Here is a 22,812-nt window from a genome sequence, read left to right as displayed (position 1 = left end):
TGAGTCTGCATGTTGTATGATTTGGCAAGTGTGAAGGAATGGTTGGGAAGGGCCCAGAGGGAAAGCAAAAAGGAGAGAGAGAGGACAGCGCTGGGATGAGAAGGCTGAGAGCTGGGGGAGAAGTCTGGTAGACAGAGGCTGGAAGGAAACTTAACAAGGCACATCCCCATCCCTGGGCGCCTGTCGGGAGGTGACCTCCCACCCGTGAACAGCTGGAGTGGAGAGAGACAAGGAAGAGGCACGCGTGCAGGATCGGGTATTCTGTAAAGGCTTGTTATGGAGGCAAGGGAGAGGCTGAAGGCCCAAGAGCCTCAGCAAAGAGCAGCAAAGTCCGAGGAGGCTCTTGGGCTCTGCAGAGCATCACTCTGCCTGTCCAGCTCTTGGTTTCTTAATCCAAGAAGTCGGGGTTTTGAGTACAAAGAACATGGCAAACACAGCTTCCTGGAGCACGGTTGGGAAGGACTGAGAGGTTGGCCAGCCATTCCAGCTGCACAGAAAAGTGGCTCCCGGAAGGGCTTTTCCAGAGACCTCGAAGGCCTCAGCAGGACGGAGCAGAGGTTATCCCTGGGTGGAAGTAGCCTTGACCAGGTTCCTGGCTCTGGAACCACCTGGCCTCTGGCGCTTCCTACAAGTGTGTCTCCTTCTCCCAGGCAGTGAGCTCTTGCTTGGCAGGAGAGGAAGAACAGTTTTGAGCAGGGGAGCCGTCCCGAGGTGGACGCTGCTGTGGCTGGGGCAGACTCGGGTCCGGTGTGATGAGTATTTGAAGGCGCTGTGGAGAAGAGCAGCAGGGGGTAAATAAATGAAGGGGTGAGCGGGTGAGCGGGTGAGCGGGTGAGCAGGTGAGCGGGAGGACGCCCTCTGTGGTTGTGTCCCCAGAAACAAGGCCGGGCGCTCATGGCTGAATGCAGAACGGTTCTGAGATGAAGGTGGGAAATGAGAAGTAATTAAGAGTGCAAACTCAGCCCGGCGTGGTAGCACACACCTGTAATCCCTGCACTAGGGAAGGCAGAGGTAGGCGGATCTCTGTGAGTTCCTGGCCAGCCTGGTCTACTGAGTGAATCCAGGACAGCCAAGGCTACACAGAGAAACACTGTCTCCAAAATTCATACTCTCTTTTTTTTTTTTTTTTTTTTTGAGACAGAGTATGAATTCCCGGTTTTCCGGTTCTAACTAGAACAATCTCAGGTAACTCACCTAACTCTTCTATCCCATCAGTCCCCTCACTTTCCTAATCCATGAAATAGGGGTAACAACACACCTAATGGGACAGTTCCTTGGCCCAGGACAGGTGATAAGTGCCATGACTGTCCTCACTACCCTTCTAATGACCATTGTTATATGCCCCCTTAAGTATTTTCCAGTTATCCCCCATCTCTGACCTTGCTGATATGTATTCGTATAGCAAGAATTCAAAAAGCCCATTCAGTTAAAGCACTGTAGACACTTCTCTATTACTACTGAAGAGTCTGACTTTGACAGACAAAATTAGTATCTTTATGGGCCATTGGCAGTGACTTCCTCCAGGAAGACATACCCCAAACTACACAGGAGCCACCGGCTGGGCCCCAGCTGGGGCTATGATAAGCAAAGAAACTAGGAGCCAGGGTGCGCTTGGCAGTTTTCCCAAGCCAGGATCTATATGTGTTCTTTAGCCCTTCTGCATCTGACCCCATTTGAACCTTGTTTTTCCCTTAACCATTAAGCAGCGTGTGGCTAGCTGGCCTTCGAGGTCAGCCTGAGGTCAGATTCTATGAACTTGGGACTCCGGAGGCCTGATCTTCAAAGGTCTCAAAGACCTCCATGTAGTCTCAGGGCTTTCTTCTATAGGGAGCTGACATGGGCCCCTCGCCTAAGCCTCTGTCAGGGGCCTCCTTCACTGGGTCACCTCCATGGCCACCTACCTTCTTGAAGGAACCCTGGGTCTTCAGGAGGGTGATGATGATGAAGAGTGGGACACAGCCCATGGAGGAGAAAGCCAAGAGCCATCCAATGGAGTATCCCCAAGAAGGGTACGTATAGACATTGTTGTATTGGAGAGGTGTGTACTTGCTCAAGGAGAAGATGAAGGTGGCCTAAAAGGGAGAGGCGTGGGATGATACAAGAGCCACCCAGAGTTCCTCCCTGGCTATACCAACAGCTAAGGGCCGAGGATCACCCACCCACTCTGACAGGCATCTGAGGTAGGACAGTGCTGCTGATCCGTCAGTCACAGCGACTGAGGCAGATGACGAGCATGGGGTTTAAGGAGCTCAAGACAGACAGGAAGAGGTCTGTCAGGGGAAAGTAAGGCTGTGGAGGAGGGAGAGCTGAGGCAGAAGGGAGACTAAATGAAGACAAGTGGATGAGAGGCCCAGGAGAGAAGGGAGAGAGAGGGACCAGCACCTCTGCTCAGGCAGGAAAGAGCCCCCAGGTACCAAGTCCTCCTCAGACAAGGGGGAGAAGGGGTGGTGAGAAGGTGCATACCAGGCAAAGGCCAGGGGTCAGGAAGAGCCAGGAGATCTTCACCAAGGGCCACGGCCGGTAGCCAATCATGTCCTCTACGTTGTCATAGAAACGGTCCGCCCCTGGGCCAGGATAGAAATGGTAACACCTTAAGGAGATGCAGACTGGACGTGACGGTGGCGGTGGAGGTGGCGGCGGCAGAAGCTGCTGCCCACCAGCTGTTGGAGCAACCTCTGCTGTCCTGTCTAAGGATGAATAGAGCCGTGCTCCTGATTCTAGACCCGTGACTTCCTCACACTGGGCACTGTCGGGTCGGTTTGCGCCTAGTGAAGACGCTCACTGGCTTTGCTTATGTCAGCTTTCACCCTGGCCCTCGTTTCAGGCAGGACCAGGATCTCCTTGGATGTGACAGTCTATTCACCGGTGGCCACGTCTAGGGGCCTCCTCTAACCCCAGCTCACTGCCTTCCCACTGATCACTGGCATATGAATGCCAAGCTTTAACGGGCCACAGCTTTGACTTCTGAAGACCAAAGTTCCAAGCCCAACGTTGCCAGGAGGTGTGTCCAGCCCCTGGACTGAGTTTATTGGTGCCTTTGAGAACAAAAGTTGCAGGAGAATCAGGCAGATATCTAACACTTAAGGTGGGAGGAGGAACAGGCTCCAATGACAGGAAAGGACACCATAGGAAGGCCAGGGTTGTGAAGTGAGTACCTTCCTGGCTTCCTCTGAGACCCTAATATGAGGTGTCTACTCATTCTCTCTGTTCCAGGCCTGGTGACATTAGCATGTTGTCCCCAACCTGTTGCCAAGCAGCCCACAGACCAGAATCAGAGATGGCTTTTCCATTTAGTGATTGTGCAAGAGCTTAGGCAAAAAATAAATAAATAAATAAATAAAGGCCGAGATGCAGGTCTTGAAATGGCATGTGACCTGCCCAGGGCAGTGCCTGGAACCTCAGCTATCACCAAGCATTACAATGGCTTAGACACTGAGCACTGGGATTGCTACTGCTGTGGGGCCCAAGCCATCCCTGGAAGTCAGGACAGGACAGAATCCTCCTCCCTGCAAGAAAGCAGTGCCTAATGTGTTCAGTGTTCCACAGTGTTCCAAGCCTATATACCTGGCTTGGCTGTTGGAAAAGCAAGGAGGAAGCTGAGGGTGGGTGTTGGGAGGAGGTGTCAAGCCAAATGGCCCTAAAGGTCCCCTCTGACTGGGATTCCACCGATAAAGAAAGCCTGTTTTGTCCTCCCCTTAACTCTCAGAGAGACACCGGGCCTCCAAGCATGTCTGACACTCCTAGCAAAAGCAATCAGTCCAGACAAACAGACCAAGACTTCCATCCTGGATGGATCCTGCCCTCCTCAGCCCTGGGGCATCTTGTTCCTGCTCTGCAGCCCCCTGCCCCACTTACCATACACCCAGCCGATGCAGACCACCTCGAACAAGGAGAGGAAGAGCAGGCATATGCCGCTAGAGGCATAGTAGTCAAAGAGCTGGAAGATATACATCCCGCCCTGTGGAGAAGGAGGAAGCTAAGGCCTGGGCAAGGCCAGCACCTGCCCCTATAGGGAGGTGTGCTGCCCTGCCCTGCCCTGCCCTGCCCTGCTCAGGAGAAACCTGTTACAGGAGTCGGCTCGGCCTAGTTCTGCCATCAGGAACTACCGTCAGCCTCGGGACAATCATTTCTGATACCCCAAGGCGCTGGGGGTAAGGGACCAGTGGTAGTGTGTTATAGCTCAGTATCCCCTCTTGGTGGAACTAGCACCCCTCACTCCATTTTTTTTGGGGGGGCGCAAGGTTATGGCAGTCCTCTCCCATGTTGTAAGCCTAAGGAAGGGTCTCAGCCTGAGCACCTGTCAGACTCAAGAGAAAGCCTGCTTGGCGGAATGGGGAAAGGTACCAGGAGCAGAAACAGCCTTGCCTGATACCATGTAGGGAGATCTGCCTAGGGGCCAAGCGACCTGAGGAAAGGGAGGTGGGGCTCATGCCCAACGGTGCTACAGGTAGAGTCATGCCAAAACAGCGGCAGACTCTGCTGTCACCCGGCCCCATTCAGACTCCCTTGGTGTTTAGGGCATTTGTGCGTGGCTCCCATCACCCAGCACTTAGATTCCAGTGAGTGGGACCTTCAGCCTCACTCCTGGACAGAAAGAAGGAAGGAAAGGTTCTGAAGGGTCAGCAGCCCCCCCCCCCCCACTGTCCTCTCACCTCAGTGACCAGAAGAAGCCCCATCAAGTAGCAAACAATAGCCACAGCCAGGATCAGCAGCTCCCTGCGGCCTCTCTTCCGGAGCTGCTGAGGGAACATGTCCATAGAGGCGGTCACCAGGCACTCCATACAGACGAACTGTGAGCCAAGAGATAGCTGTGAGGCCAAGGCACAGGCCTTGCCCGGCTCTGCCCCCCGCCCCACAACCCTGCCATGCATCACTCTATTTGTCTACGCTGACGTGGGGGAAGGGGCAATGAGGAGCCAACCCTGTCCTGGGCTACAACTTCATATCCCAGGAATCCCATTCGGGAGGGTTGGGAGGGGGAGGGACTGGACCACGAGTCTGGTGATGAGTACGCGTCTATGGAGCAGACTGGCAGCCCTTTCACAGCTGGGGCTCTGGAGGCCTGGGAGCACCCATCAGAACACCAGGGGAAAGACCCAAACCACAGTGAGGGAGGCCTCTGGGGCGTGGTGGGGAGAAGGCGTGTGAGGAGAAGTGCAGAGGCGGAAAGAGGGACCCCCAGACAAGGGTGCCATACCTGGCTATCCAGCCCTAGAAAGAGGAGCATGATGAAGAAAAGGCAGGACCACAGCTGGGACAGAGGCATCATTGTCACGGCTTTGGGGAAGGCTATGAAGGCCAGCCCGGGACCTGCCAAGCACACAATACAGCTATGTGAACTCCAGACCACTCACTACCTGAAGAGAGGCCCTCTCCCTAGCACAACATGCACCCAGGAGTGTGTGGGGACAACTGTGTGCACCTTGGCTTGCCTGTGAGTGCCCATGAGTGCCCATGAGTGTCTGTGTGCCGTTAGCATCTATGTGTGTCCATGGGCGTCTGTGTCTGTAAACACAAGCGTCTGTGGTCACCTGTGAAAGCCCGTGTGCCGCTCTGAGCGCCTGTCTCCGAGTGTTTGTGTCTGTGAATATCTGTAGGGCCTGCGAGATTCTATGCACGTCTGTTAGCGTCGGCATACACCTGCTAGTGTTTGTATAAGCCTTGAGTTTATGCGAGGATCACTGTATCTGTGAGCATCTATGAGGGTGGATTCCTGTGATTTCTATGTGCTTCTGTGCTCATTTATGAATGTCTGAGTGTGTGAGTGTGTGTGTGTGTGTGTGTGTGTGTGTGTGTGTGTGTGAATTTATACATATGATTTTTTGTGAATGACTAATCACATCTGTGTGCTTGTGCCTGTGAGCACCTGTGTGTGGACTTCTGTGATCTTCTATGTGTGTCTCCGTGTGTCTGTATCTGTGAACGTCTGTGAGTCCTGAGCATTTTTGAGTACCCACATGAGAATATGTTTGTGAGCAGATTTGTGTGCCTGTAAGCATCTGGTGTAACTGTGGGCCTCTATGTAAGCATGTGGGTGGGCAGGGCTGTTTAAAGAAAACAAGTAATTCCATTCTGTGTGTGTTCTTCCTTGGGACTAACCTTCAGGTAAGCTTACACACACACACACACACACACACACACACACACACACGCACACATACAGATTCTAATCTGATTCTCTCTCTCTTTTCCTCTCTTCCTATCTCCCTCCCTCCCTTCCTCTTCTGCTTTCTTCCCTTCTCCTTGCTTATCTTCTCTCACGGTTCTAAAAGCTTTGTTGATGCACAACCCCTCAAGCTAAAAAGGCCTTTTGTCCTGGTTTTGTGATTCCCCCTTCTCATCAGGAGGGCTCTGTCCTCCAACTTTCCCTCCTGGCCTCTCAAGCAGCCCGTGGAGAGTGTCTCCTACCTGACTCAGCCACTTCAGAAATGGGTATCCCCTGTTCTTGAGACATGAAGCCCAGGATGGAGAAGACGACAAACCCAGCCACGAAGCTGGTAGCACTGTTCAGGAAGCAGAGGGCGATGGAGTCCCTGGGGGAATAAATAAAGTCAGACAGAGATGGGGAAGAGAAGATAAAGGAGAAGAGAAAAGGCAGTCCAAGAAGGACAGACCAAAAGATAGAAGGGAAAGGAGAAAAAAGAGGAATGGAAAAACACAGAAGAAAAAAAAAGCAAGAAAAAAAAAAAAAAACAAGAGCGATATGGCACAGGTAAAGCAAACACCAGATGTCAGGGCAAGAGGAGGGGACCAGGAAAGGGGGAAAGAAACTGGGCCTCAGAAAGGTGTCCACACAGGCCCTGCTTAGCTCCCACAGAGGCAGGGTTGCCCTCCCCTGACACACCAGCGGCTCTCACCTATAGCAGTTGTTGTGGTACTTGTTGTAGCTGCCCAGGGCCGTCAGGCAGCCCTGGCAGATGGCAAAGGAGAAGAAGATCTGGGTGCCCGCATCCATCCACACCTACGTGAGGCCCAAGAAAGTGGTAGAGGCAGCCAGGGCCTAGAGCTCTGGCTAACAGAATGCAGCCCCTCACTAGAGCACAGCCCACCTCTTCATGTCCCACACAGACCACGCCTGCAGCCTCCTCTCCACATCCACCTTCTCACAGGCAGGACCCGTTTTCAGTTTGGCTCTGTGCATACTCAGAAAGCAGCAAATGCATGTGGGACTGCCCAGGCGTCCTCTACAGGCCCAGGCTGTCCCTGGACCTGATAAACTGAATTGTCTCTGGCATTCGTTCAGCCAGTGTGTCTGCATGGCACCTTTCGAACTGTGACCTGGGGCACAGGCTACCTCATAAAAATATAAAGAAATCCACCAAGACTTGGTGGAAGCAAAAAAAAAAAAGGGGGGGGAGGGGGCTTGGACAAGTCCTAGAGGAGGAAATGTAAATGGCCAATACATTCATGAGGAAATGCCCAGGGAAAAAAGCCAGGCGTGGTGATAAACATCTGTAAGCCCAGGGCCGATCCCGGGAGCACCCTAGCCAGGCAGCCGCTCCTGCCCAAGTCCCAGGCCAGCGAGAGACACACTGGGAACGGAGGGGTGGGGATGGGGAGTTAACCAACCCTCAGATGAAAAATATTCAGAAGAAAAAACCAATTGTACCTGTCCTAACAAGGACCAACCTTTTTTCTTAGCCCTGTCCCCTGTATGGACACGACAGAACAGCTGTTTAAATGCAGCTGACATGGTGGCATCACGAGCCATCTAGGGATGATTTAATGGATGTGATAGGATGGGCCCGGGTCAGACAAAACACTGAACCGTTCCTAACGAGAGACCCGAGAATCTGCGGGTGTGGTGTCGTGGATAACCGCCCTCAGATACTGACAGATCATGTATATTTGAAAGCAGACATCACCTCAGTGCCCGAGGCTGGGGTTCAGGGTTCAGCAGGGGAGGGACATGGCCCACTTTCTCCACCCTTCTAACCCCAGCGTCAGGCAGTAAGACGCTGTTAAGATGCCCTCCGGATATTTTTGTTGAATAAATTATGTTTGGAGGGGATATTCTACAGACGCTGAGATGGCATTTAAAGATAAACTTAATGGCACAGGGAAAGGCTTATAACACAATTTAAGTCAAAGGATCCATTTCTCTAAATAAAATTAGCTCAACTGTGTTAACACATCCACACCGCCTTGTAGGGGGGGGGGCGGGCGGAGGAAGTAGACGAAAAACGCTAATAGTGGTGGTGGGATTTCAAGCGACGCCCGTCCATTTTCTCCCAAATTCCTTCTATGATATCTAGTTCTTCTCTGGTACACATCTATTTCTCTCAAACCCAAGGAAAAGCAACAGGAGACTTTAAGAGTGCAGCAGAGTCTGGTGAGGACACATATCAGTTAAGGGGGGGGTCCCCTCGTGGTGCCCACCTGGGGGTCCTTGAGGCGGAGCAAGTCTGGCTTCAGGTAGAAGACGATGCCCTGGTAGGCTCCAGGCAGGGTGACACCCCGGATCAAGAGAATAACCAACATGAGGTAGGGGAAAGTGGCTGTGAAGTAAACAACCTGGGGGGAAAGCAGACCAAAGTCACTCCTGGCCTGGGTACACAGAGGCGGGAGGGGGGGCAGGGCACATCACTCCACATCCATCCCGGTTGCTCAGACCTCCCCGATTCATCCACACAGCCGATGGCGAGTGCATGAAACTTTCCACACCTCCCTTTACACATTCCAGCGGATCTTACTCCCCAGCAGAGTGTTGATACACATCGGCAGGGAGGAGAGGAGGGGAGCGCAAGTGGGGAAGACAGGGAAGACTGGGAGAAGCTCTCAGCCTACAACGTGAGAGGACTTTTAAGTACAGAACCTGGACCCCACCCACCACCCTGGGTACCCTCCCTGGAGCCCCTGAGTGTGGGCTCCTCTCCAGGAAGAAGGTGGCCAATTTCGCCTGGCAATCTGTGGGTGATCCAGATTGTACTTTTCCAGGCCCAGGTTGGGGCGGCAGCAGTGGCCAGAGCATCATAGAGACTCAAAAGGGACTCCATGCTGCCCTGTCAAGGTTGTATCTGCCTGGGCCATCATTCTTATCTTTCCTGTTGTTGCCCTTTTTTGACCACAACCCAGGGAAGGAGTATCACCATTTAGTTGTGAAACGTCTCCCGGGCAGGTTCACATGCTAAAAATCTTGGTTCCCAGCTAGTGGTGCTACACTAGGAAGTTGTGGGGCTTTTGGACAAGAACCTTAGCTGTGAGATGGACATTGTTACAACCCCAGCCCTGCTTCCCACCCGCACTCTCTGCCTCCTGTCAAGCACATTTCCTGGCAATGACCAGCAGCCTCAAGTTCCTGTCCTGATCCATCCTCCCTCAAACCCCACTCTGAAATCAATACGTCCTCCCTGAAGGAGCTCATTGCAGGCCCAAGGCCAATCCGAACACTCGTCACCTGCCAGTCTTGTCTTTGAAAAGCAGGAGGCATCATTCCTCCAAGTCAAGGGGACTGGAAATGATGCTCAGGTCTGAAATCTCACCCCATAACAAGCCCACTGCTGCCCATTCTTGGCTTAAACTCCTCCACTGATTGGCACTTACCCCCAAAGGCGGTTCTGTTTGCTAATACGCATGGGAACTCTTCATGTGTCATTTACATGCAACAGGTATGTCATAAGAACAAGAGACAGATACACACACGCAAAGGAGAGTAGGAGACACCACCACCCTATATTGCTGACAGCTTGGAAACCGATGAGCTTCAAAAGGGGGATCCTTACAGGTTTGTTTCGCTCTAAATATTACTTAGATAAACAGGTCTTGTGAAATCTTCTTAGGAAAATGTCTCCCCTTGTATCGAGCTCAATCCCCGTGTTCCTGCAACCTCACCTGTTCTTACAAAAATAGATCTTTCTTTCTGCTCTCCTGAGGGGCCCTTTCAGCTATCCCTGAGGACTCTGAGACTGTAGGTACTCACAAGGAGCTGGGACACCTCACCTTGCCCGTGGACTTGACCCCCTTCCAGATGCAGAAGTAGCAGATAATCCAGGCGAGCAGAAGGCACAAGGCCAGCTCCCAGCGCAGGGACCCCAGGTCATGGATGCCGGACGTAATGCCCAAAACCCGTCTCCTAAGGGATTGGGAAAAATAAGTAACCAGTTGAGAGACCAAAGGGGACAGTCTGCCTCCATCACCAAGTCTCCTGATTCAGACCTGACCCAACAGGTAACACTCTCCAAGGCCATCCCTCCCCTGTCCCTATCACCAGCAACCTCTCCACAGCCATACCAAGTTCCCACCTGTGGTCTGAGTACCCCTGGCTGTTAGAAGGCCAAACCACCGTAATGCCACAGGCATCTGTGTCTTTCTAACTCATCTAGGTTTCTCTGTTGTACGGAGAGATAAAGAGCAAGTGATGGAGAATGGACACACACACACACGCAGAGAGAGGTCAGAGATGGCACAGGATCAAAGGGAGGGAATGGAAGTATGTTATTATCAGAAAATGAGGGTGGACATGCGTTTGCCTAGGAGAGAGGCCAGACCACCCAGAATGGGCAGGTGAGAGGGCAGGGATAGACAGGTGAGTGTGTGCAGGGAGAATCGGTGTGAGGACACAGGCAGACCACGAGGAAGAGCAGGCAGTGCACATGGCCTTCCGGGGTGGAGGCGTACATCATCCATCGTTCAGGAGAGGGAGTGATGAGCACATTTACCAGTCAGTGTCAAGCTACCGACTGGCTACCAGAGAACACACAGATGCCAGAATATAATAAAAGTGGTCTCCCTGACCGTGTGGACAAAGAGGTCTGCGGATGTGTGCGTGCAGCCAGAGTATGCAGACAGCAACAAAGGGCAGCCATGAGAACAAGTGGATAGAGGCGAAAAAGTGCAAGTTTGTACAGACATGTGAAGGCTTGGGGTACGTATGAAAGCATAGGTAGGTAATCAAGGCTGACTGTGAAGGTTCCCTTATTCCTAAAGGATACGGGTCTAGGGGGCAGAGGACCGGTGATGCTAAACAGCATGTGCAGAGCCTGAAGCATGCACCACCAATGTTCAAGTTTGCACAGTGCAGATATCCAGGCTTCCTGTGCTTAGGGCCCCTGGTATATGGCAACCAGGCCCAGGACCTACTCCCAGAATTCCATGACAGGTGAGGTGACATTCTCCGAGTGGCTCACTGCTCTGGCTGCTGAGTGGTTCAGATAGTCCACGCAGTGCTCTGTCGGGGACAAGGATGGGGAAGTATATCGGTCAGGGACCCGATGAGGGAGGATGCTCTTGCACTTACCGCTGGCCCGTTACCCAGAGCTCCCCACTATTTCTAGGCCCAGGAGTTTCCTCAGGAGCCAGGATATGGGCGGGCGGGGGGGGGGGGGGGGGGGGCGGCCCCCCCCCTCCCCCCCCCCCCTCCCCCCCCCCCCCCTCCCTTACAGCCTGTGTCCACTGCACCTGTCTGGCCACTCCTATGAATGTGCCAAAACCCTCCAGAGCAATATGGAGCACAGACAAGCCCAGCCCACAAGGGCAGCTCCCTTCAATAGGCTGCCTGGCCTTCCCGTGTTCCACTCAAAGAGCCTAGACCCTGTGCTGAACTTTCCCCGTTCAGTTATCAAGATGGGCTCTAACCTCCCCCTGTTATTCTATATTTGCTGTACTTTTTTTTTTCTCCCTACCCATCAAGGGCAAGTCTGGCTTTGCTGATTCATCTTCTTCTACCGCGGCCAAGCCAAGCCCTTACTCAGTGTTTGACCCGTGAGAGGCGCCCAGAAACGCTTGCTAAATGGAGGCATGCTGCAGTTGTATGACAGCCTCACTGGTTCCCCCAGTGGCTAGTCCGTCTGGCTGCACAGAAGGGCCAGCCTGTAGCACTGAAAGCACAGCCCACGCGCCTCAGCTATAAGGCAAGGTCTGTGATGCTGTCACCAGCCGCCACGGGCCAACCTCACCGGCAAGGCCCCATGGTAGGACTGACACACAGATACCTGTGTTCCAGGAGTTGGTGCAAGTTGTCCAGGGAAGCTCCCAGGTGAAGGAGCTGAAGAGGTAGAAGAGAGCCCAGGCAAGGATGATGATGTAGTAGATGTTCAAGTAAGACTCAATGACCACAGATGCCATGCCAATGCCTGCAGGAGCAAAGCGAGAGTCAAAAAGGTCAGCATAAGCCAAGACACATTTCACACAGCGCCTGTGCCCCTACACCAAACTTCGTATCACCCTCTTAAGGGAAGTTGGATAGATTCATTGTCTTACATATCCTCCCATGGCAGTGGGAACATTTCCTTCTTTCCCTCTGCCTTCCCTCTGTCTCTGTCACTGTCCCCATCTCTCTCTCTCTCTCTCTCTCTCTCTCTCTCTCTCTCTCTCTCCCTGCCTGCCCTTTCTATTTTTCTATTGCCATCATATATCACCTGTAAAATGAGAAGCGACAAAGCAGGAAGGAGCAAGGCAGGATTGGCAAGAGCGTGGACAGCTGCTGAGGCTGTGTCAAGAACGCGGTCTCCTCAGTGGAAATGAGTTCTCATGGTGACCTTAGCTGCAGTGCTTAGCTGGGCCGTGGCCCCAGTGGGGGTCTCCTAGATACTACCAGAGGCCAGCTACAGCCCCAAGAGGTGTAGCTTGCAACTAGCCTTGCCTTTTCCCAGTCTTTAGTTAGGCAGCTAGCCTTCTCGGGAGCCAGGACACAGTTCTCCCAATTTGGTCCCTTTCTGGACAAACAAGCCAGCTAGCCTGGTCCCTAGTGATCCTTCAGGTACTAACATGAAGAACCTTTTCTGCATCTGAGGTGTAAGAGATGTCTCAGAGACAAGGGGGCTCTTGGGCCCTCCACCGTAGCCCTGGGAACTAGGTAAGCCACTAAGGGAGGCTGGTAAAAAGGCAGCCTGGCTGCTTGTGTCCACACCACAGATTGACCAGAGAAGGATAAGCTGTAACTAATGAAGGCAAGAAGAAAAGGCCTCGGGTGTTTAAACTCGTGGCGAATGACCTCACTCTCTGTCTGTAGAATGAGGTCAGTGTAATGAGAGTAACGAGAGGCTCACATGAACACTGACACAGCCAGGTTCCAAAGGTGCTGGCTATCACGCCACCAGCATTCTCGTGCTGATGAAGTCTCCTGAAGCCTGTTTGAGTCATGACATGGAGTCAGAAACATACTTTCCCTGGGGCCTGCCTGCATCTCCCAATATCCACACTTAATTTTTGGTATCTACAATTCTATACCGTTTTTCTCGACACACCCTTCTCCCTGGCTATCTAAACTTTGGGCCTCAAGAGGCTGATTTCACACAACACAGGAGAGGAGAGCCTGGCAAGTGAAGCTGGGAACAGGAAAACAAGAGCAGGGACAACAAACAGAGGCAGGCAGGATGGTGGGTCCGAGGGGAGAAAGGGGGAAGGATGACGCTCACCTTGGAGGAGGGGACAGATCTTCCTCCAAGCAGTAACACTCCCCTGGCTGCTATACTGGCCCAGTGCCACCTCCAGGAAGAACACCGGGATGCCACAGCTGAAGAAGAAGATGAAGTAGGGGACGAAGAAAGCACCTGGGAGGAAAAGAACGGCGGAGTCTGAGCCGCTTGCCGCTTCCAGACCTTGAACCCCTAGCCTCCCCCGACCCCTGCAGTCTCATCTCTCCTACATCCAAGACCCTCAGTGTCTCTGTCTAGCCGCATGCCGTCAGGGGTGCCCAGCAGAAGATCCTGACACAAGCCCCAAATAAGTCAGGCAAAGCCTTGGGGAAAAAAATAAAATAAAAAAGAAAGAAATGAATCCTGAGATGGAAGCTCCAGCAAATGAACTATTTACTGTGTTTTACAAATCAAATCACGTATTAGTTTTGAAAGAAAGACATGTGTTCTGTGTAATTTGATACGCTTATTAAGCTATCAAGATGGGAACATTTTAGAAACAAACAAAGCCAACTTGGGAGCCTTCTTTTCTCACCAGGAGTTTTCCGAGGGCTTTCCTCAAACCCTAGGGGCAGTCTGCTCCGCCTGCCCTGAAGCCCTACAGCGACCTGAGAGCTGCTGACTACTGTCTGGACCCCGAGGGCCCTCACGGAGAGAGGATTCTTCATTTGTTTGTTTGTTTTCTGGTTTTGCTTTTGTGTTTTGTTTGTGTTTGGTTTGTTTTTTTTTTGCAACTTAGCACTTCTATATCAGACCCTCTTCTAAGCTTCACCAGCACCGACCCTCACAAGTCAACCTCCCGCGAGAGAGATAGGTTCTCATCCCCTTCACAGATAAGAAAACCCAAGCCCAGGTGGCAAACACAAGAACTCAGGTACGCCTGAGGAAACGAGCACAGCACATCGGTGACCCTGAGGCTTCACTCCCGACCATGATGCCTCTGAAGTCCTCACTCCCGCCGACGAGAACCAGGGAGCACAAAAGGAATGAAAGCACAGAGCAGTGTATATCCTTTCCAAAGCTTGCCTGCCTGCATGCCTGCATGTCTGTTGCATGCTTGCATGTCTGTTGCATGCCTACTTCATACCTGCCTGCCTGTCTCCCTCCCTCCCTCCTTCCCTACATCTTTCCCTCCTCTTCTTCTTCCCTGTTTTCCTTCCCATCTTTTGTTGGCGAGATGGCACTAGGCTGACAACCCAGAGCCTCACACACAGCGACCAAATGCTCTACCGTGGAACTGTACCCCAGCTCTTCTTTCAGAATCTGCCTGGTTCTGTTTCGTTAGACAAGGTCTCACCATGTCATCCTTCTGGCCTTGATGCTCCTGACTCAGGGACCCAAGTACTGGAATTACAGGCCCTCTCTCTAAATTTCTTGTAAGCACACACATTTCTTCTTTATGAAAATTAGAATGTTTTATATGTCATTTGGCCACCACTTCTAAATCCATATCACAAACCTCTATTCTTGACAGCATTTCAGCACCCATAGAATTTTCTAGTGCAGGAAACGGTATTTTCTTATTATTTTTCTCACTGGACTTTTAGTTTTGTGTTTAGTGAAAACCACCCACATCCTAACGCACTTTTTGATTTTTGCTCCTTTAGGCGTAACTGCTGAGATCTTCCTCTTTTCTCGGTGTGTATGTGCATGCTGAAAATATGCAATGTAAGTACATACATTTTTCATAAGTTTAGAATCCCATAGCACTAAAGTGTTCTACCTCCAGAGAGCTTTTTCATCTTCCCAAACGGAAACTTTGTATGCATCAAACATGAGCTCTGCCTCTTCAGCCCCTGCCAATGACAGTCTACTTCCTGTCTCTCTGAATTTTCCTATTCTGGCCACCTCACATGGAATACGTGAATGGAACCATAACATTTATCCTTATATATTTGTTTCATTGATCACATCTTCAAATTCACCCATGCTGCAGCATGCATCATAATTCCCTTTTAAAGGATAACTAATAGGGCTGGAGAGAGATGGCTCAGCTGTTAAAAGACCAAGGACCATGCATGGAGAGGACCTAGACCCCACGTTCAATGGAAGTCCATTGGCTGCTCAGTTCCCCAGTGGGTTCCCTAGTAAGGGGTACAGGGGCTGTCTCTGATGTGAACTCAATGGCTGTCTGTTTGATCACCTCCCCTGGAGGGTGGAGGGGGTGCAGCCTTGCCAGGCCACATAGGAAGATGATGCAGCCAGCCTTGATGAGACCTGACAGGCTAGGGTCAGATAGAAGGGGAGGAGGACCTCCACTACCTGGAGACTAGGGAAAGGGCATAGGGGGAGAGGAGCGAGGGTGGGTGGGACTGAGAGGAGAAAAGGGAGGGGGCTGCAACGGGGATACAAAGTGAATAAACTGTGATAAATAAATAAATATATAAATAAAATTAAATTTAAAAGTGAATAAATTGTAATAAATAAAATTTTAAAAAGAAAAGAAATACAAAGATTTGCTCTCACAGAGGACCTGGGTTCAGTTTTCGGTACCCACATGCCAGATCACAATTATCCATAAATCCATTTCTAGGACTCACTCCAACACCCTCCTCTGACCTCCATGTGTACCAGGCTGTGTGAGCAGTACACATACATACATGCAGGCGAAACAGTCACATATAAAACGAAATAAATTTCAAAGAAAAATTCTAAATAAAACAAGGCCAATCAGTGGCCCCTGAGTACAGTTTCCACACTTTGAAGGAGGTCCTTCAAGGAAGTCCATGGGAGCATATGGCCTACAAGGCCCTTTCCACCAGCTGCAGGCATACATTTCCTGTGCCCTGGAATGCGGGCTTTTGCCCCCACAGAAGATGCAGAGCCCTGGAGACCCAGAGACAGGCTTTCCTCGGGCCATTTGGGGCTAGATGGAGGCTGGCTCTGGGTATAGTGCAGGAAGCCCTTGGCGCATGGCTCTCTACTGAGATACCAGCACTGCAAATGTCCTCTCCTCAAATGGGCTTATTAATCCTAGCCCGGGAACACTGCCTGGCCACAGTCTCATGGTGTGTAACCAGCTGTGCAGATAAGCAGCCTGACAGTGTCCACGGGGACCTTAGCCAATGGATTTCAGCTTGAGGTTCCTTTAGACTCTCCCTCCCTCTGCTGGTATCTACCTTAGGCAAAGGCCTGGTTTTCACTGAACCAGAGTCCTGCCTCATCTGGGGGTGAGGCATTTCTTAAGGACAGCGATGTTAAGTGGCTCCACTCTCTCTCTCGCAACCAGAGATGACCTTATCCTAACACGTTATTATTTTTCTACTTTTTTGAAAGGTAATCTCCTCTGCAGAGTTATGCTCATTAACCAATGATCAATGAATCTGTTTACATATTTTAATAAAAGATAAACTTCCTGTGATCTGGAGGAAGTGAGCCTTGTTAACACAAGGAGTTGGGACAATTCTAGCCTAAAGCAAAACAATGATATTTAGATTCATCTGTGACATCATGTTCCATATAAATCTTTTGCCAGCTGGTCTTATTATTTTTCTAGAGCCCCCAGAAGATCTCTATGGTGGGAGCCTGGGCCTCATTGTGGCCCTCGTGTTAAAGATGAGAGAAAGAAGGGTTGAAGTGAAAGTCCAGCTGCCCAGTTATAGGCAGCCCCGGGGTTAGTTTGGGAGAGAATCATTTGGATGCCAGAGCCCACAGTGCTCAAGCCTCTCATATAAAACATCACATGCCTAGATACAGGAACCCCCAGCTCATCTTAGGATGTCAGACTGTACTGTCAAAGGAACAATGTGGAAAGGCTGCATAATTTTACTACAGATGCAACTTTAAAAAAAAAAAGAAAAACATTTTTGATCCACAAGAGGTTTGCCTCCATCAATGCCAAACCTGGGTCAAGGGGCTGGACACACCTACTAGATATTTATCAGGTTCAGTACAAATAGGGTTTAGAAACCTTTTCTAAACAATGATTATCTCTAAGTGTGTTTTCAGTTCCTGGAACAGTTCTGATATGTATTAGAACAAGCCATTGCTGCAAGAAGAGCTACCTTCCAGACCCAAGAATGAATCTCATCGGTCACAAAGGATCCCCTTTCACCTTCTTCATGTCTGCTTAGATGTCACCCAAGAGTCCCTCTCCCTTTTTCCTGTTTTTCTCTTTGTGGCTCAACTCATCACCATGACAGGCCACGTGTGTTTCTCGCCTGTGATGTGCAGCCTTCATCAGAATGCAGCACGCAGGCCAAGTTCTGGCTTGCATCTAGAACAGAGCCTTGGCTCCTGACAGCACGCAGTCATGAGAGCTGAATGAACGGATCGATGAATGAATCCCATTAGCCGTGATAGCCCTCAGGGAGTAATGCAGAAGCTTAAGAAGCCAGGCCTCATGCTTCTGCTTCTGTGTCTGGCTTAAACCTCACACGGCCCTGGATGTTATGTCACCCCCAGCTCATAAGGAAGGGCCCTGAGGCTGGAGGTGGAGGTGAGACCCAACAGGAGCTTTCCAGATTCATGGCTAGCCCCCTTCCACTTGACCACACTCCCAGGGGAGATCCCCACCACACCACCTGAACGTGAACTCACCACCTCCATTCTTATAGCAGAGATAGGGAAACCTCCAGACGTTGCCTAGCCCAATGATCTCCCCAGCCACTGACAGCACAAACTCCATCTTGTTGGTCCATTGGCCTCGATCCTTCATCTGGTCCTTGCCTTTCTGGTCCATCATCTCTCCCTCCTCAGGGACCCAAGAGACCACTGGATACCCATCTTCATGGACTGCAACTTTTCTGTCCATACTGGATAAGGAGGCCCTGTAAGGTAAGGCAGGACCGTAAGGTAAGGCAGGACCGTGAGATGCAGAAACCTGATAAGGGGAGAATACACATACGCACTCTCTCTCTCTCTCTCTCTCTCTCTCTCTCTCTCACACACACACACACACACACACACACATACCCAGCCTGCATACCCATCTCCCTTCACCCTGATCTTTCTAGCCCAGTCCTTTCTGTTGGCATATTACCTTTCTTCCCAAGCTCTTGATGACATTTCTGCCTCAAGTGACACTCCACTCTCAGAGTTATGAGGCTGAGCCAACAGGAAGCAGATCTTAGCTTGCCAAGTCTTCAGCAGACAAAGCAGGGTTTTAGGGATCAGAGACTTGCTCAACACCACCCAGGGGCAGAGCTGTGACTAAAACCCCATCACTGAGGAACTTAGAGCTAAAATTCCCTTTGATCTTTATAGCCGGCCACCATGCGAGCTGGCCCTTCTGTCCAGATCTTCAGTGTGCTGTGAATAACAGCGACCTGGCCTCTGGCCTCCAGACCAGAAGGGCTCAAAGGCTGCCAGGGGTGCCAAGGTTAAAGGGCAGGTGTGGCCGAAGTGGCTCACGGGGCTTTCCTGAGCAGTTGTGATCAATAGAGGCCTGGTAAACATGGGAGCTGGCTCACTGTGGGGTCTGATTGGGAGAGAGCTGGAAGGTGGGGCCTCTAAGAAGGGCCAGCGGAGGACAGGCTTGGCATCCAGTCCAGCCGTAGGCCTTCAAGGGAAGCTGTTTCTTTGTATGTCTGTCCTGAGAAAGGTAGGGGATCTTGGGGCCAGCAGGGGGCACTTGGATGGTGGTTATGTCAAGATGACCTCAAGATCAGGCTGAGCGCGTGGCTGGAGCTTCTCTCTGTGGCTTACAAGGACAGCCTGGCCGGAGCTGCCCTTTGTGGCTGTCGCCATTCCCTTCCCCCGCCATCTAAACTGTCCAGCACTGCTGAAGCCTCCACGGGACACTGTCCATTCTGTTTTCTGTTCCTCTTGTCTATTTGTCAATTTCCAGGAGGTAAACTGCATCTAGAACCCACGCCTGCTTCCTCCTTCCTCTTTGCCTCCATACAGCTGGTCATCCTGAGGCCACTATTGGCCTTCCTCCCAGGGAGATGCCAAGAAGGAGGTGACTATACTGTCAGGAAAGCACTGTCCACTGACCCTCACCTCCTGGGATATCCAGGGAGTCAAAGTGACCAGGCCTGCTAGGCAATCTCTACTCCTCCGGGTGCTCTGGGAAAACACAGGGAGTCTTTTTATGAAGGAAGACTCTGTGTTTATTTGTTAGTCCTTTTAACCCAGGCAACAGCCCAAGCCCAAGTCCGTTAGAAAGGCGTGGGCAGAAACCAGTTAGGGTTGTGGAAAATTTTGAAGGTGACTTGGCGGGTGCAGGCTATCCCAGGAATGAGAAAGCATGGCAGGGTGAGGTTCTGGTATTGGGATATGCTCAGAGTTTCTAACTCTGTGAAAGCTCTGTGCAGGAAAGGGAGAAGGAGAGCTGGTGCAAACTCAGGGCTCCGGCCTCTCAGGCACAAGGAAGAAGGATGAGGCAGGGAGGGAGGGGCTCCAGGCTGCGTTACTGGAGCCCACCCACCGGAGCTCAGTCCCTCCCAGGGCAGCAGTCAGTGAAGCCTGAACCCAGACTGAAACAGTTAGCACCTTGCAGAGTGACGCGTGAATCATTTCCAAATGATAAATGATGAACAAATAAAGGGCTAATGAATGAGCTGCAAACGCTGCCACAAGACAGGAAATCAAGTTCACCCAGACTTGCTAATTACAACAATGAGAGATCAACGTCTGAATCAACACGCGATTAAAGACATAAAGTTCTTAATATCCACTATCAAATCTCATCCTAACGGTCTCTGAAGTTACCAGTACTATTGAACCTGCATTACAGAGGAGGAAGTGAGGCTCCAGGTTGAAGAACACCTGACACGCAGCACGTGCTCAGTTAAATAGATCTTTAAGGGCCAAACCAATTCACCAAGATAACGAGTAGCTGTTTTGTGATTTAGGCAAATGCACCTTCCCTCTGAGCCCTAAATCTCCCAGCGGAGAGAATGACCCCTTCTCTCTCAATAGGGGTATGGACAGAGTGAGCGAGTAGAGGTGAAGAGGTGTGTAAAAGACCATAACAGGTTGCCTTTGCTTGCTAAGCCATGGGATAGCTGGGCTCACAGCGAGCCCCACATGCAAGGAACCCCAAGGAACCTGGCAGATGGCAAGCCTTGCTCTCTCCCAACCACTGGCAGCTGGTGTAAGATGAAGACCATCTCAAGAGCTGGAGGGGAAGACCTGGCGGGAAAAGGAGTACATGAAGGAATGAATGAAGGGGAAAATAGAAAACAGCAGTGTCAGGGGAGCAAACCCAGAACCAGTCCAGTCCTGAGACTGAGGCTTATCAAGGATGAGAAAGAAGAAAAGAACCTGAGATGATGGACAGCCATGGGCATGAACTTCTTATAAATAAAAGATTGGGCCTGGAGAAATGGCTCGGCCCTTAAGAGCACTGGCTGACCTTCCAGAGGACCCAGGTTCAACTCCCAGCACCAACAGGGTGACTCATAACTGTAACCTCGGCCCCAGGGGATTCCTCTCCCGGCCTCCTCATGTCCCAGGCATGAAGTGTACAGATATGCATGCAGGCAAAACATCCATACACAGAAAATAAACAAATAAAGAAATTATTTAAGGGATTCTTGAGAAAAGCATGTATCACAGGTAAGAATGGAAAACTAGAACAGCAAAATGAAAGCAAAGGCACGCAAAAGGAGGGATGGCCCGGGGCCAGGATGAGCAGAGCGAAAGAGGGCTGAAACCACAGCACTGGATGTTCAAGTTAGGCTCAGGGGTGAAATGTCCAGGAGGACAATAACCATAAAAGCAAGCTGCCCAAGGCCCTCTTTCCTTTCTTTAATTTTAGGGCCAGTATAGTAGCACATGCCTGAGATCTCCAGAACTAGGGACAGAGGCAGGATGGTTGAGGTCCCCGGGCCAGCCCAGCTGCATGGCCAGAGCCTGCCTCACAAAAACAAAAACAACAACAAACCCAAAGGGCAGCTCCACCCCCGAGGTGCCCTCCCACCTCTAGTCTCTTTGCTAGGAACAATTCAGCGACAGCACAGACAGCTTGTTCCCCTTCGCAAGCTCTGTTACCTCTGCAGCCATTGATCTCCTCCACAGGCTGTCCACCTGCTTTGCCAGGCTGGGGCAGTCTGGGGGCAGGGGAGGGACTTCACCATACTTGGGTGCCCTTGAGCATATCCTGGGTTCTGTCTTCAAAGGACCAGAAAGTACAGCCTTAGCTCTCCTCTCAGGAGCTGGGCAGGTTAGATGGAAGCCCACCCTGGGTTCTAGGGAGGCACCTCCAGAAATCTGCCCTCCCCTGCCCCCCACACACCACTAGGGTTCCACTCAGACACCTTCACCCCCTTCCCGGCACAGAAGAGACCCAGCCCCACTTCAGCCCGTACCGACATACCAGCACCCACCCCTGAGCACCCTGGTGCCATTCCGTCACGTCCCCTTGCACACACATACCTGTGTGCATGGCCCCAAAGCCTGGCTCCTGTAGCCCTTCACACCTGGTAGGCAGCTGGGCTCCACTGTGGCAGCCCACATCTTCCCCAGCTCCCCCTCTCCCTCAGGCCCAGACCCAACCCAGCTGGAGCTCCCCCCCCCCTTCTGAGAGGCGCTCAGGCTGCCTGCAGCTGGCCCTGGCTGCCTGGGAAGCAGGCGCCCCCAACCTGTGACTGTTAGTTCCAAATCCATCCACTCTCCCTTCCTGCCTCTGGGAACAGACCGCCCTCCCCTGGCAGGCAGACGGCCCGCCTCTTGCCTCTCGGGGCCAGTTCCCCATCTGTGGACTTTCCTACTACTCAGGCTCGTCCCTGAGCAGTTCCGTTCGTGTGGACAGCGAGGGTGACGGTGGAGCATGCCTAAACATCACACTCTCTGCGGCCTCAGTGGACCACAGTTCCCTGCTTCCTGCCCAGACACAAAGTCCTGCCAGGTCTGGCCTCTGGTCTGAGTCCTCAGCTCTCCAGACTCAGGGGTACAGGCGGTGTGAGAATCAGACTGAGGGATCCTGCGCATGCTCCTTACTTACCTGGTCGCTCAGCTCAGCTAGAGCGCTTGCTCCTGAGTGAGTAAGTGTCTCCAGACCTGGAAGAGGAATTCTCACCTTCAGTTCTCTGCTCCTCCCTACCACAGCCCCAGAGAGAGGGAGGGGGAAGAGTGGAGAGGCAAAAGACCACAAGTAACAAGAAAGACTGAAGACTCTATAAACCCTCTGGCCAGCCAGCCTCCTAACCTGTCTCTCTGCCCCCTCCAGGGCCCCCTCTCCTGACTAGTGTCTTCCCAATAGGCACTAGCAGAACAAGCCCCACAACCACGAAGAGCCTTGCTGACCTGCTGCCTCAGGCAGCCCTACCTCCCTAACCTCTCTCCTCCTGCTGCTGACCCCTCATCCTTACCCTCACCTCCACCCCCAAAACTGTCTCCTTCTTAGGCAAGGTACAACCCCTCTTACCAGAGCAGTGGGATGGGAGCCACCAACTGGACACTGGGGACCTTGGGAGGGGAGCCGGCCTCAGTGACGAGGGCATGGGAGGAGGGTGAATCACACACTGGAGTTTTCCACCAAGTACCTGCCCTCTGCAGCTCCCCAGCAGAG

General features: G+C 51.9%; 1 protein-coding gene across 2 annotated transcripts; it reads right to left on the bottom strand.

Moving 5' to 3' along the window:
- Window positions 1–252: 252 nt before the first annotated feature.
- Window positions 253–21,758, bottom strand: LOC129674318 (sodium- and chloride-dependent betaine transporter). Of its 2 annotated transcripts, none has more exons than XM_055604243.1 (15): window positions 21,678–21,758; window positions 17,895–18,124; window positions 13,356–13,490; window positions 11,931–12,071; window positions 11,080–11,167; window positions 9,940–10,072; window positions 8,380–8,514; window positions 6,858–6,961; window positions 6,409–6,533; window positions 5,198–5,310; window positions 4,653–4,790; window positions 3,856–3,958; window positions 2,464–2,564; window positions 1,902–2,072; window positions 253–769 (listed from the first exon to the last, which is right to left on the bottom strand). In XM_055604243.1, the coding sequence occupies exons 2-15, from the start codon at window positions 18,106–18,108 to the stop codon at window positions 626–628; spliced, it is 1,845 nt and encodes a 614-aa protein (XP_055460218.1). In that variant the 5' UTR covers window positions 18,109–18,124; window positions 21,678–21,758; the 3' UTR covers window positions 253–625. The 2 variants fall into 2 exon arrangements, with proteins under 2 accessions (XP_055460218.1, XP_055460217.1); XM_055604242.1 differs by lacking the exon at window positions 21,678–21,758 and adding an exon at window positions 18,337–18,651.
- Window positions 21,759–22,812: the final 1,054 nt, after the last annotated feature.

The sequence above is a fragment of the Psammomys obesus genome, unplaced genomic scaffold (assembly GCF_907164565.1).
Source record: "Psammomys obesus unplaced genomic scaffold, mPsaObe1.curated_primary_1811, whole genome shotgun sequence".
NCBI lineage: Eukaryota > Metazoa > Chordata > Mammalia > Rodentia > Muridae > Psammomys > Psammomys obesus.
This window is presented reverse-complemented; position numbering and strand designations above follow the sequence as displayed.